The sequence below is a fragment of the Drosophila gunungcola genome, unplaced genomic scaffold (assembly GCF_025200985.1).
Source record: "Drosophila gunungcola strain Sukarami unplaced genomic scaffold, Dgunungcola_SK_2 000001F, whole genome shotgun sequence".
Taxonomy (NCBI): domain Eukaryota; kingdom Metazoa; phylum Arthropoda; class Insecta; order Diptera; family Drosophilidae; genus Drosophila; species Drosophila gunungcola.
In genome coordinates, this window is record NW_026453197.1 from 12,789,095 (window position 1) to 12,804,273 (window position 15,179).

General features: G+C 38.6%; 1 protein-coding gene across 2 annotated transcripts; it reads right to left on the minus strand.

Moving 5' to 3' along the window:
* Positions 1-5,606: 5,606 nt before the first annotated feature.
* LOC128262500 (activating transcription factor of chaperone) lies at positions 5,607-14,788 on the minus strand. 2 transcript variants are annotated; one of them, XM_052996800.1, is made up of 5 exons: positions 14,611-14,788; positions 13,285-13,575; positions 13,118-13,228; positions 6,789-7,066; positions 5,607-6,718 (listed from the first exon to the last, which is right to left on the minus strand). In XM_052996800.1, exons 2-5 carry the CDS (start codon positions 13,451-13,453, stop codon positions 6,134-6,136), a joined length of 1,143 nt encoding a protein of 380 aa, XP_052852760.1. In that variant the 5' UTR covers positions 13,454-13,575; positions 14,611-14,788; the 3' UTR covers positions 5,607-6,133. The 2 variants fall into 2 exon arrangements, with proteins under 2 accessions (XP_052852760.1, XP_052852761.1); XM_052996801.1 differs by lacking the exons at positions 13,118-13,228; positions 13,285-13,575; positions 14,611-14,788 and adding an exon at positions 8,948-10,349.
* Positions 14,789-15,179: the final 391 nt, after the last annotated feature.

Here is a 15,179-nt window from a genome sequence, read left to right on the forward strand (position 1 = left end):
ACACACAACCAAGGATTACGATGCGAAGGCTTGGGAGGATTCAGTTTACTTGGGCGCCTGCATGGCGCCGCTTTGACCAGGCCGCAAATGAGCGACGCCCTTTGGCCCCCGTCACCTCTCCACCTCTTCACCTCACCACCCCATCACCACCCCCGGATTTTGCCAGCTCACCAGACATTGCCACCCTTTAATCACTCGCACACACGTAGGGTCAGTGGCGTAGGCGGTTTTTTTTGGGTAAACGAGGGGAGAGGGTTTTCTTAAACTATATTTTTTTTGATTTTTATTAATTACTTCTGAGATGTAACTTGATGTTAACTTAGTTCTAAAAATAATGTTTTACAATATCAAAGGTTAAACAAATGTTTTCCCCCCGTTACAAGTTACAAGCGTAAGCCACTGCTTAGCTTTATAGTGGTGTAAGGGGAGAACAATCTATTTACATTTACACCAAATGTTCAAATTTATTTATCGGTGGATTGGCGGAGGAAGGAAGTGTGCTTGTGGGAAGGGTATGAGTATGGGTATGGGAATGGGTAGGGTATGGGAAAGTTCGGAGAAGCAAACGTCGGACGACGTCACACGCAGAAAGTTGTTTGCGTTGGCGAATAGCGCGCAAAAGTAGGCAACGTTATCTGTTCATAGCGGTGACTATGCGAGTGTGTGTGTAAGTGGTAAGTGGGTCGGTGGGTGGAAAATAGGGAAATATATCATGTTTACACACATGACCGTGCAATGGGAGTGTACATATGTGTGTGTGGCAGTGTGTGTGTGTGAGGCATGCTGATGAGTTTTGTTTGTTGTTTTACTTGAACAAACTTTAATTGTTTTTGATTTTGCTAAGGATTCAAGTGCCGCAAGTTTTATTCGTTGTCTGTTTATTCATCAGTGGGATGATGATGCAAGAAGGACTGGTGACAGTTTGCCTTTTTTTTTTTGTTTTTTTTTGTTGTTGTTTGAAGCCTTTTCAAACGCTCAGTTGGCAAAACAAATCGTGCAATTGGAGTAAGGGGATAACTGAAATGGTTCGCTGTTGGCTAATTAAATGTACATTTGTGGAGCTTCCCCAGAAAAAAGAGGGGGAATTTCAAGTGCCGTCCCGAACTCTTTCAATTGCCTGACAAGATTCCTGCTAACTGTACATGGTACACTGAGGAAAACGGGAAAAAATGGCAATATTATCGAATAGCTAGAAACCTCTCTCGGTGTGAAGCAAGATTTAAGCAAAAGTCTAAGGACATTTTAGTGTCTATACTACGCCCATTTTAAAATACTACTCAATATTAAAATTTTAAACAACGAAATAGCATTGTAATGGTTATACTTTTAATTTTGTAAATTAGTGTAATTTAAATTAAGCACTATTATTCTAAAGTCTCATAAAAAATGTTTTCCGAATATGTTAATCTAGAAAAAATAAATAAAGCAATAAAAAACATAATCTACATGTTGTAGTATAAAATTGTACTTAAAAATCTTCTGGATCTGTCTTCGATTACGATTTATTACAATTAAATGGGTGGCGAAATAAACATAAATTGTACAGTGTACAAACTCATGCATGATTGCCGTTTGTCTCCTTTTCAACTTTTACCTCTTGCAAATTAGCAACGGCCATTGCCAAAATGTCACGTACTCTGGGGCACTGGGAGTTACGTGTAAATGCCAAAGATATGCCGGGGGGTGAAGACTCGAAATACCGCTAATTGTTGCGCATGCTGCGTACTTCATGGCGTACTTCCACAACCCTGTTGCACCCCCCAATTCCGGACTGTATGCACTTGGCTTAAAGCTTCGCTGCAGCCACGTTGCAATTTGTTCATGCAACACAGCCTGTTTCTGTTGCAAACGCTTCATGGCGCCCGCTCAACTCTGTTTTGTGGCTCATCTGCGTGGCAAATTGAAAATTGCGCTCATTTATTTCATTATCGGAAAAGTGGAGAATGTTTTTTGTTTTGTCCCATTCAAATAGCCGTGAAATTGCATTTGATTTTGTCTGGGACAAGCAGTGATGCCATTTTATACGATCAGATCTGATTTTATTTTAAAGGGTTTCCCCGTAAAAAATGTCAAACATTTCAGACGTTTTTTTTAATTTTTGTAATACTGCAAGTATATTGTTAATATATTGGTGAAGACCTCGTTATAATCCGTTTTTTGGATTTCAGTAATTTTTAAATTATTTTTTTAAATAAAAATATAACCCAAACATTTTACAAATAATTAAAAGATATTTGTCTTATGGCCACTATTCATTCATTGTTTATTTGTTTTTTTTTTTTTGGTTAAACTATTTTGTTTTTAATGTTATGCACTGGCATCACTGGTGACAAGTTGTGAAGATATAGGAAAGCGGTTAAGTAAAGTGATGGAAAATCGTTGCATTGTTGCTATTGAACTTGTTTAAAGCTTATTGGAAATATTTACCTCAAACATCTAAAGATTGTGTTCCTATCTGCAAATTGAAAACAACCATTTTAAGTGTGTGGTAATTTAACACACATTGCAACCATCTTTGTTTCCTCTTTCGAAGAGTTAAGTGTACAATACATAAGTAATACAATTGAATTGAAATGGCCCGCATTTTGACCGCATCGCATCCCGCTTGACTTGGGCCTCACATATTATTTAACTTTATTTTTATGGCCGTAAGCTAAAAGGTGAAAATGAAAATAGAAAATGTGTGAAAATTGGGTAAGCACGAATGTGTGTGCGGGCTGCGATAGGAAGGTACAGTAACTTTTTCGCACTCAATGCGATTAGATAAGGCCACACAAAAATTGGGAAAACGAAAATCAAACAAATGGATTGGCTCATAAAATTAGCTTGTAATGAAAGTTGTTACCAAAGGAAGAAAACATCATATATGTATATAAAAGAGCCAAATGGATTTTTCTTCAATGAAATTGAATCCAGAAGCAAAAGAAATTCATCTCTTTCGACTTCCTCCATTTGACCGCTCTATAATTATGGACATCTAAAGAAATCTTTTGTGCCACGCCGAGATAAACCACTTTTGTATTTATGTATTGCGTGGTAATTTTATAAGTAAATCTACTCTAGAGTTTTCTTAACATGTAGTTTTTCCTTTGTTTTACTTATGTTTAGCGGTAATTGCATTTATTCTAATGGATACCTAATGCGGTTATCTTGTGGGGATGACTCACTTATGACTCGCACTGATGGCAATTAGATAGACCACATGACATCCGTTGGAGTCTTTAAAACAAATAAAATGTTTTTCTCACATAATCTCATTAACATTCGTTCGCCCGGGGGATTAAACTCAATCCCCCCATTCCCCGATAAGCATTCATTCTATGCCTCATTATAATTTTGTTAAATGTTATGTAAAGCGAGTGTCATGTTCTCCGCCCACCATCTCCACCATATCCCTTCGATTCAGAACAGGACTTTCCCTGTGGCGCCTCATTGGCGACACTTCGGCCCTTAGAGAGTTGCCCACTGGCTTCCATTTACGATGACGTTTTGACTTTTAATTGTGTTTTAAAGTGTTGCGACCGCCCTTTGAGCCAGGGGGTTGGATTTCGCCTGCACTTGGGTCACTTTCAGGCCATTTGGTTTTGATTTAGCTCGGCTGTTCGGTCATTTGATGCCTAATTAAATTTAACGATGACGTTGATTTCTTTCTCCACTAGTTCCTCGACTTCAATGGGGATTGGTGGCGGCGAGCGGTTTTATTTTACATTTCCAAAATGGGTTTGCTCTCCAAATGACGTTGTACAAATGCAGATTTGTGTTCTGAAATGAAATGGATACGGATACGTTGGATATGGAATCAACATAAAGGATTTATACTCTGAAAATGGATTGGATTAGTGTCCTTAAAAATACTATGCTTAAGCTTTTTAATTTGTTTATGTCTTTACGAAATCCGAGAATTATGTTAAACTTAGGTTGCTTAACTAAATCAAATCTTGCTTGCTAAACAAATAATTAAATAGGAATCAGTCCTCTTTAAAGAGTAGGCCCAATACACTTATCCCCTAACAACAGGTCCAAGTTCATCCTTTTTCGAGAGTAGCAATTGCTGAAGGATCAGCATTCATCAAAAAAATGTGATTGCCCCAGCCAGCAGACTCAAATTTTCCACCATCTCAACTTTGGCGCTCCATCCGAGCTGTGTTGGCATTTAAGGGGCGCGCATGAAAAGGATTCAGTGGCAGGACGGCAGCTAATAACAGGATTAACACAAAGGAGGAAAATTGAATTTTATGCCAATATACTTAACCAAGCGCTTAAAGAGTCACTCGGCTCGGGGACTCCGCCTGAAGAATCGAAGCCAGCCGATGGGGATGGCTTTGGCTTTGGCTTTGGCTTTGGCTTTTGCTTTGGCGACGAGCAAACACAAAGTCCCAAACGTAATTTTCACGAATTCATTGAACTGCGTGAGTGTGAAAAATAACAATTTAGATAAATATTGCGACGGCGACCTCCATGGGCGTCGAGCCACGAGGCTGCCTTGTCATACACGGCGGGAGTCAACATTGGCGACATCGAGCTCGATGCTCGATGCTCGGTGCTCGGAGCTCGGAGCTCTAGACGGCAAGCGCATCGACCGTTGACACAGAAATCATATTAATATAAATTAACGATGTGGAAAATTTAGTTTAGTAGTGAAACCCAAAGAATAAGCGGCCAGCCACTGAAGCCAAGTCAGTTGTATGGCTCACGTCGCCGGCTCATCAGTCAAAATGTCCCGGCGAGCAAATCCCAGAGCAGCAACCCATACCGATTCCCATATCCCAACCCCAATCCCAATCTAAATCTGAGCAGTGAGGGATTGTTTTCGTGTGTCGCACTTCTCCACTTTTCTCAGGGACACCACGGTGTAACAATTTGGACCATATCAATCTCCATCTGTGGATATTTGCTTTGTTTTTGTGTGCCATTTTGCCATTAATTGGCATTTTCTGATTTAATTTCAATGCAGTTTGTCAAGTACGTACGTGGGCGATAATAGCCGCCTCATATATTCATCGACATAATCATAATCCGATTATCCAGGACATCCACATGGTGGAGTGCAGTAGCTTCCTCTGCGGAGCTTCGCTGACGTCCCACATTGTGGAGTACCTTTCTGCCATCCGGAAGAAGGACGGAGAAGTGCCCGTCTAGCGGATTGGCTTTTACAAACTTGTTGATTGCAAATTAATTAGGGAAAGTTTTTAACAAGGAAAAGGATTTAATAGTATGCAAGGGGAGATGACATCTATGCTAAGGACAAATATAAAGTTTCAATCCCATTTAGTGCACTATAACTTACAAAAAAACATTAACAAACTGATATATTCAAATGCTTTGAACATTAGATGCCCACTACTGAGTTTGATAGCTCGTGTTTATTACATTCCCATTTAATAAAGTAAACAAAAGTCATTCGAGAAAGGGAAACAGAAAATTTGACTTTATAGGTTGGAATTTTTTTTTTCTTTCTAATTCCTGTGCTCACAGTTGGTTTGATTATTCCTATTTAGTTTTTATACTGACTAATGCCGAAATGTTCCACAAATTAACTAAACTAGTCTTTTGTTTTCCCGCCATATCCATACCCATCACCGAATAAAATATCATGTCGTTACTGATTTTTCTTTTGAAAACCCTTTTGATTTATTGCTGATAAATGTTGAATAATATTCTGTATAATTAATTATATGTTATTAAAAAAATCATTAAAAGAACTTTTACATTTGTCAAGATGCTTACCAATGCCCGCAAAAAATAGGATCGTAATCAATCTAGTACAGCAGCCGCATCACAGGGTGATTCACAAAAATACAACTCAAAAAGGTTTTCAATCAAGTTTTTTTTTTTATACATTGCAAATTCTGTTGCCACTTTAAGGTGACAAACTGGCCTGTGCTGCTTGGGATATTGACTTGCCGTTGGCCATCATTGGCAAGGGGTAATTCGGAATGCGAAGACTCGTCATTAGTGCCAAAAAGTGAGGGCCAAGACAGGCTGCTTACTCGGTTGTTTTTCTTGGGCTTTGGGTTTGCTTGGTGATTGTTGTTGTGTGGGTTACATTGAAGCATTGTGTGGGAATATGGGAGAGCTTTGGGGTTTAACGATAACAATAACTTTGCAAACGACATTTAAACTTAGTTAGCGCCTAGCGCTTGCGTTCCTGGTAGAACTCGCGTATCAACTGGCGCAGATAGCGCATCTCGTTGCGACGCTCCTTCAGAGTGCGGCGAAGCTCATCGTTTTCCTGGGACAGCACATGTTCCTCGCCCAGGACATTCTCCATTTCGAGCTTCTTCTTCTGGCGATAGCGTGTGGCCGCATTCTTGTTCTGTTCCTTTTTCCGGATCTTACGATCCTCAACACCGCGCCCGTATGTGCGAGTACGCTTTTTCGCCTTGGCCACCGACTGATCATCCACGGACGTGTGGGCCGGCGAGGAGGCGCCACTGCTGATGGGCTCCGGAAGCCAATCCTCATCCGCGTCGGCAATGCTGCCGCCCACTCCGCTGCCGGTGCTCCTGCTGTCCAGCGAGGACGAGGCCTGAGATTCGCAGTCGTCGCTGAACTGCTGCCAGTTTGTGGTCAACTCGAGTTCCTTGGCACGCATATTGACGATATCATCGACCAGTTGGTTCTCCCGGGCAATTTCGCTGCCGCCCACCCAGTTGTTGAAGTTAAAGGGCGTGGCGGCACCTGCCGCAGCAATTGTGGCATCAGGAGTATAGCATTGCTGTAAGAACAAAGTTTGCTTTGTTAGGAAACACATTGTTTTCTGGAGGCATTTGTATTTCATGACTTACCACCTTCTGCTCGGCCTTGACGAGCACGGGCTGGGGCGATTCCACTGGCTGTTTGTAAGCATCGAATTGGGGCGGAGACTGCGGCGGCGTCAACTGCTGCAGAATGAGGGATGGGGGATCGCCGAGCTGGTAATCGGCGGCAGAAACGAGTGAAGACGCTGCGAATTGTATTTTGTTTGTGGGTATTATCGGCTGGCTGACCACATCGATGTTGGGCTGATAGCTAATCCTCTCATAATCGATGCAGTTCAGGTTTGCCTTCTGGTCCAGGAGACATTCTAGTGGAGAGATAACGAAAAAATAGGTTATAGGTAAAGATTAACATTGTGTATTTATCTAAGATATTTTGTTTATTTTTTGAGTGACTTCTAGAAGACTTGTAAATATATCAATAAAATATTACATTTATTGGATTCCAGTTAATAAAAAGTGTATTCAATAGTCTTCGTTTTCATTTTTAAATCTTATTTTATCACTTCCCCTTCCATTTTTCACCGACTTCATTAACTACATCTACGCCTCAGTTCTGTCAAATCGAATTGTTGTTGTCTATATTTTTCCACTTTCAATTGAAACTTATTTCCATTGAAGTGAAGGACGCAACAAATGGTCGCATCTCGTTTAGAACTCTAGTAAACATTTACATATTGATTGTGGCATATTTTCCTCAATATACACGTTCGATTTGCAGTTGTTTTCAATTCGTTTTTATTGGAGAGCTACAGAGACGACGCATATATTGAACAAAGTTCGACGACATCGGTGGTTTGATTATTTGATACAAATGGACTGACAAATCACAGTGAGACCAAAGTTTTCCATCGCAGGGAGATGCGATGAGAGTGCAACCTTCCGGAGGCATTGTTGCAACACCTGTTTGGCCTGTAAAAGCTGACCCAGCGACACCTTGGGCTGGGCCCAGTCTAACATTCACCTCTCCCAAGATCGATTCTACATTATCATAACACGTTTTTCGGCTCGGCTCGGCTCGCCTCGATCGATCTGATCTGTCTGACCGTCCATTTATAAAGCAATCGCCAACAGCTGCGCTTGATAGCGATGAAAGCAGAGCAAACTGTAACTGCGTTAATTGATTTACATAAAAATGCGACTCTAAACGGTTGCTGTTACCATGCCTAGCCCTGGTTTATTATTATTAGAATATAAAATAGTAATGTGCCGATTTGCGTAGCAATAACCCTAATGGAGGGTGTGCAAAAGCACGGATTTTCAATACATTTCAATAACATAATTATAATTTGCGACCAACAAATGTATACTTTTTTAATAGTGTCGAAAAGGGCCTTGAAATAATATTTATACAAACGAAACCATTAATATTGCGACCTCTACACTTATTATATATACTAATAAGTATGATTTTGTTCTACATTGAACAGAAACCATTTAGGTCGGCTAAGTATTAGCCCTACTTCAATTTCATAGAGCTAGCAAACAGACCGATTAAGTCTAGCAAACAATGTTGCCATTCGAATTATCAAATAAAAGGACAGAGGCAACTACATATACATATCACCAGTACGCGCAATCGTAAAATAAGAATTATATATATACATACATTAATATTTAATGGGAACATGATTAGCAAAAACCTTGACGCACAAATGCCGTTATAGACAAATAAATGTGCAGTCTAAGTTAGATTGGTTTGCCTAGGAAAACACAATGATAGAAAGATTGCTGGGAATAACAAGGAAACTAATGTAAAATTCCCATTGAATATTGATGTTAAATTAAAATACAGGGTCGTTTTTGAATATTTTAAAAAAATTTTACACGATCTTTATACAAAAATATTTACTAAGAATCAAAATTCTATAAATAGAGAACCATATCTGTGTATCTAGGCTTATCAATCGTAAATACATTTTCGATTTAAATCAGTTTTCAGATTATCGCTCCTCGAAAGTCAAATAAACGCCAGTAACGCCAGCCCAAGTCCAGTCATTATATGCAAATGAATTTTATAAATATTGAACCAAAAACGATCAGTAAAAAAAAATGAAAGAAGTACAAAGCCATTTAATGATAAACCGGCTCGACCTGAAAGTCGTCTGAAGTGAGACAGAGACAGAAGAACAACCCAATTTTAATGTTATGTTTTCGAATTAATTATATCATAATAGCGGAATACTAACCATAGGCTTGCATAAATATATATGTGCTCATGTTTGCGGCAGCAGTGAATCGTTACAATGTCGAATGTAAGGTGAATTGTCGTCAAAGTTTCAATGGAGTTCAGATAAAGGCAGTAAAAGAGGGGTCAAAAAATGTCTTAACCTAAACTAATTATAAAAAAAGTCACGAAACACAAGACTAAAATATTAAACAAAGAAAAATAATCTAAATGTAGATAAAAACCTAAAATTGCTATGTTAACGAGATGCGCTTTGTAAATAATGATATGAACAATTTTCGTATATTAGGTAAGTATAATAAAATATTTGCAAAAGAAAAGTAAAAAAATCACAGAGTCAATTTTGAATGTACAATCGAATGGCTGGAGAACGTGCTGTCAAAGCCGTCTTAGCAAAGTCCAGCACTTAGGCCGAGTAAATAGAACAACAAAATACCGATAAGTGTCGGTTTAAATTCAAAGTTAAACCTAAATCGCGACTTATGCCACCAAAACGCAAAAGAAACAACTCAAGTGCACAAAAGCATTCGCCCTCGTGGCAAAAGGCAACTGAATCGGAAGAGTTTTCTTAGTTTATGAAGAAGGAATTTGAGTTATGGCTTTCGTTTGTGTATCTGTCCTTCGGTTCCTCTGACTTTCTTTCTGTCCAATGTGGGATCCAACTGCTGCCGCAAAATGGTCGGCGTGGTCGGACAACTTGGACGCCTGCTGCTTAGCGTCGTTTCACCAACTTTTGCGAATTTATCACAATTTCACGGTTCCACATGTAACGGTATCCACAGTGTGGTATCATGCTAACAATGTCCTTGGTGCTCGCACTCCAATTTTCAGGTGCTCGCGACGTTCTCGTAGATTTGTCTATTTTCCCGGGGTTGGCTACATATAGTAGTTTGCACTCGATGGTCGCCTTATGCGAACTCTGGCCGTTTTGTTTGCCGCCGTTTTCAAAAGTTAGGTGGCAATACACCAACACAACAAGGCCTTCACTTCACGGCTCTCAGCCAATTCACTTTTCACTCGGTTATGACTGGGGCGTTGGCTTAAATTACAAACTTCTTTGATTTATTCTTAACGACACGCCAGATTTCGTTCATTAAAACCATTTAACGAATGTTCTACAAGTTATAACACACTAATTTAAATCAATTTTCCCTCGATTTTTGCAACTGTCTCTGTTTGTCTTTTTTGAGCGTTTCAAAAACGTCAAGACGTGTGATTGTGTGGTTGCTGCTTTTCAGCTTATTTGTTATTGTCTCAGTTCGCTTTGGGCAGAGTTTTCTTTGTGTTGTTTTGTGGTCGCTGGCTGTTGTTGAAGAAAGACGATTGGGTGGTGGCAGGCGGGGGGCGGCAATCGAAGTCAAAGCCGAGTTTCGATCCGAACGCTCGCGTCTGAGTAACGATTTGTACTGAGTTGCGATCGCGGAGCGCGAAAGGTTTTTGCTTGGCTAACTAGCAGCTGCCAGCCCAGAACGAGCGAACGATAATGCTGCGAGCGCCGAGAGCAGAGATACTGCTGGGCCCACTGAGAGGCCCTGCAATAAGATCAATCTGTTGCTTTATTTCCAGCGCGAGATGCTATCAGCAGAGGCAGGCGAGCGGTCACAGCGCGTTTCCAGTACGAGCCCAAGCCAACGGACTCTGCACAGTGGTCCAGGGTTAGCCGATAAACGTTAACTGCCCCATAGTCGAGTGAAAGTTAAACAAACTTACGTTTTCACTTTATCGATCTGTGTCTACAATTTGCTTACAGCCGATTATATTTAAATGGAAGGGTAAAATTATAATATCCTGATCACAATGTGAGCCGACTATTGCATTTTTAATTTTTTGATGTCACGGAAATGCGTGCAAAAAAAGTTTACAACTAATTTTTTGTAACATTTAAGCTGATTTTAATATAAGATAATAGAACAACCAATTTAAGAAGTTTTTTTTTAAATATATAACATATTACCCTTTAATAAATTTGCACTTTTCTTAGAGTGTTCTAGAAAAATGTTTCAAAACTAAAATGCACATGGAACCACGGTTTTTTTCTATCTTTCTGTTTCCCGAAGAAATGCATTTTAAATGTGTGTGTTTTTAAATAGTATTATCAAGTGTTTACAATGAGTACATGATCAGTCAGTCACCCCTCACCCTCGATCGCAATTCAGTCACTGAGTTGGGTGGTTTTAATGTTAGGTGGAATAAATTAAATATTTTACCCTCTGTTCAGTAAATTGATACCACTAATCAGGATTGTGCAGTTAACTAGGGGTAACCTTTATAGAATTAAAACCCGACTGTTGCTAACGACACCTGTTGTGTAATATGTATGTTTAATGCAATCACCTAATAATAAACACAATAACAAGTCATATTTCACAGCTCAATAAGGTTTGTTCCATCTCGTCGTGGGTAGACATTTATTTATAACTTTTCCTGGCCAAGCCTCAAAAATAAAGTCTGTGCCAAAATGAGGGGCACGTCCTCAGGACAAAATTAAATTTTAAAACAAAGAAGCTTCCTGTCCTGCAAAAAAATAAAAACCAGAAAGATGATGAACATAACAACGTCAAATGGTTCATTGATCGCAGCATTGGATAAAATCCGTGAACCTTTCTTGTAGGACGTATTTCTGGTTTACTTCCAAACAAAACCAGACCCGATATCATTTAACCTTCAATCCAATATAACGAGCCATTCGAAATTATTTAAGCGGCCGAGAGAAGAGAGAACACCAGCCGTGCGGAAATTTGTTTGAATTCTCCCGTGAAATAGCAAACAAGCAGCTGTTATCTATGGAATTCCTTAGAATACCAGCTGAGCGCCAGCAAAGATTCGAAAGAGATTGCTAAAGAGCGAATTTTAAAGAGTCCAGCCGATCACTCGATTAACGCGTGATCAAAAACTGATTCTCTCTCCTTCACTCGCTCTCGGTCTTTGTTGTTGCCTCGAAATTGGCCATTACAACGCTGGCTTGTGGGCCACGTTGATAAACAATAACAAAAAGCGCGGTGAAAACAACAAAAATACGTCCATACATAAGTATAAGCTGACCAAAATGTCAGCAAATACGCTAACGAAAACAAAGCGAACCTCAATCCGGTTTCTCAACTTCACTTGTCTGAATTTTTCCTTTAAAACCATTTGATGTTCGTGCCCCTTTATGAATCAGCTGGACTGGCCAAAAATATACGAATTTATACCCTATAGGTAAAGTTTTTTCTCTATGTCACATACTTCTGCGAAATACAATAAATTTGAGTTGTACTGGACAATTTTGGTAACAACGAAAATATTGCATAATAATTACATAGAAATGGAGTGGTTCTTGAAGAAATCCTGTTACATACTTTGACTGGAATAGATTAAACTCTACGATTAACAGGTATATAAACAAAAAATGTTTTTGCAAAACTAACAATCGATTTGTGTTGTTTTTTGAAGAAATTAAAACCTGTCCCTTATGACTTATTTATAAGGGGTCTTTGCTAGTCCATTCGCAGACGTTCAAAGTTCACATGCATTTTTAATTTTTTCTGTTTTTGATTGGTTTTGTTTTATATTTTAAAATATTGTTTTAGGCGATAAGAGAGCTCTTTGAGATATTTCTGAGTGATTTTAATACTTAAACTAATTTTGTGAAATGGTTTGAGTGGACTTTTAAATTAAAAATTAAAATTTTAACAATATAGTAGTTTAAGCACATACATATTTTTATAGAAACTAATTTTGTGAATTATTTTGAACGAATTTTTAAATTAAACATTTATTTGAATTTTTTTCTCATACAAGTTTACGACATATATAGCTTTAAAGACAATTTCAGCAAGATAAATTTGTCCTTTTGTATTTGTCAAAATATAATCAAGTTTAGAATTTAATAAACATTTAAATTTCTTTAAAAAAATTGGCGTTACGTTGGTGTATTTTAATGGATAAAATTGTAAAATATAATTGTCTGGCTTAATCACAATTATACTATTTTGACAAGAAACTGAGAAGTTACAGATTATGGTTGACCAAATTGTATTATCGTGCTACAATTTTATGGCTAATTTTCTTCACACCTTAGCAAAAAGTTTAATGGTATGACCTGGCATTGTTTATTTTTTTTTCTACATAAATATTTATTTTAAAGGGGTTACGAAAGATAAAAATTATAAGCAGCCTAACTTAGACTTACCTTCATCCTTGAAGTCAAGGATCTCCACAACCAACTCCTCGTCGCTGAGCAGCTCGAGAGAGCCCGCCTCGTTCAGGCTTAGTGCTTCTTCATCGCCAATAAGAGTAATGCCTGGAACAAAGATACTTTAGTAAAATCTGTGGAATGAGACAGCAAGGAGCACAGACCATTTGCAAAGTTATCGTCATAGAGCCACTCGGCATCTGTTGAGTCAGTGAGCGAGAACAGCTCGGAGCCCAACGCCGATGTTGGGGATTGTGGCTCCAGCTTGAGGTCCCAGTACAGCTCCTTGGGCAACTGCAAACTCTCCATGGTTTGGTGAAATGATGCGTCCATATTCAGAATCAAAATCAGATGTCAAAGATATGTGTTTTGTTGAAATCGTGAAGTCCGGTCCAAAGAATGATAATGGTTGTTTTTGTTGTGAATCTTGTTGTTGTGAAGGTGCCATGATGGCGCTAAAAAAAGGAAAAATAAAAATAATCAAATTAGTTATTTGGCTGCAATATTATACGACAATGCCGATATGGATCGCACTGTATGAACACCCGATCGAAAGCAAATCAAACGCAAGTCATACTGATAAGCAAACTTCGCCACCCCTTTAGTCAACAATTCTGTGCAATTTTCTTAGAATGGGGTGAAAATCTAATGTGAAAATCTTATTTGAAATTAGCCTTAGATTTCTGAGGGAAAACGTGACTGGTTTGATATATTCATTTACGATCCCTAAATAGGTACAAGCAAATATCACATGATTTGTATTTTTAAATTTTGCTTCGAAAATCTTTTGTAGGTAATAATTTGCGATGTACTTATTCATGAGGATCAAAGTTCCTTGCGTGTCAATAGACAAATCGGAAATAAAAAAAAAATAGTTTCTGTCAATTAATTTTGGAATCATACATGAAGGCATATTTACCAAAGGTCACTGACCACGTCCTTTTGGGATTAACAAAATCTAGTATTTACAGTTTCAAAAAACATTAATACGAAAAACTCGGCTGATGATCCTAATCAAGAATATACTTACGTATAATACCTTTGATACCCCTTTTACTTCTTGATTAAGGGGTGAGTTTAGACCGAAAGCTATCAACAGGTACTTTTCGTTGAAAGTAAACAAAGAGAATTGCTGTACAAGTTGTAGACGTCCATCTATGGGGTGGGTCCGCTTGGGGTAGTCCTCACTGTGGTGAGTCATTCCACATCCGCACGTGTTGCTACCCCTATCAACTTGCAACGCGCATTACTCAACTCCAGGCGGCGATTGCGTCAGCCAATTTCTCTACCTGGTTGCATGCCCCATTGCCTTGGATTGTTTGCATTAAGCACTTGCCACGTTAACAGTGCTGAACGAGAATCCATATAAGCCGTTCGCATACACACACACACACACACGTGCAGCAACAATGAATTTGCAACGCCAAAGTGCAGCAGTGTGCGTGGGACATTGCGAAATTAGCAAGCGTTTGATTTTTAGGTGTACTCACGATGCTTTTTTATACGTTTCCATTTTGTTGTGTTTTGGGCACCAAGGTGCTGTTGGTTTTTGCTTGCGCGCAAACTATAGAGCCATCTTTACGTTAATATAAATGCCGAAAACGTTGGAGAAAATAACACTTGGACCTTTTTGCGTTTCATTTGGAACGATAATGACTGTTGTTGGAGATGTGCAGGTGAGGCGATACTTTTGAGGCTGCCGATAGGTTGCATATCGATAGTAGTAGTTATGAGAGAAAGCAATTAAAATTTAGGGGCTGTTGGGACTTTTTACTTATTAACTATGGTTTCGTTTGGATTTTATAAGCCAATAAATATTTATCAGCTTTGTCAGTTTATCATATTTATTGTTTTATTTCATTGTTTACTGGCGAACCAAAAAGTTGTATTTAATAATTTGTTCTTTAAATACCCAGGTATTACATGAGGAATCAAAAAATGTTACCTAGGTACAATTATTTATCCTGACAGAAAACAGGAGACTTTTTTGTGTAGTTTCCGATATTAAAATTTTAATATTTCCAAAACTCAATAGTGCTCAAAACATTGCTAAATTCAA

What these genes read in the sequence shown, in the direction of transcription:
- LOC128262500 (XM_052996800.1), bottom strand. Translation starts at nt 13,453, where the DNA reads ATGGACGCATCATTTCACCAAACCATGGAGAGTTTGCAGTTGCCCAAG. An exon ending in CCTTGACTTCAAGGATGAAG is followed by an intron (nt 7,067 to 13,117) that starts GTAAGTCTAAGT and finishes TCTCTCCACTAG; the next exon opens with AATGTCTCCTGGACCAGAAG. An exon ending in TCAAGGCCGAGCAGAAGGTG is followed by an intron (nt 6,719 to 6,788) that starts GTAAGTCATGAA and finishes TTGTTCTTACAG; the next exon opens with CAATGCTATACTCCTGATGC.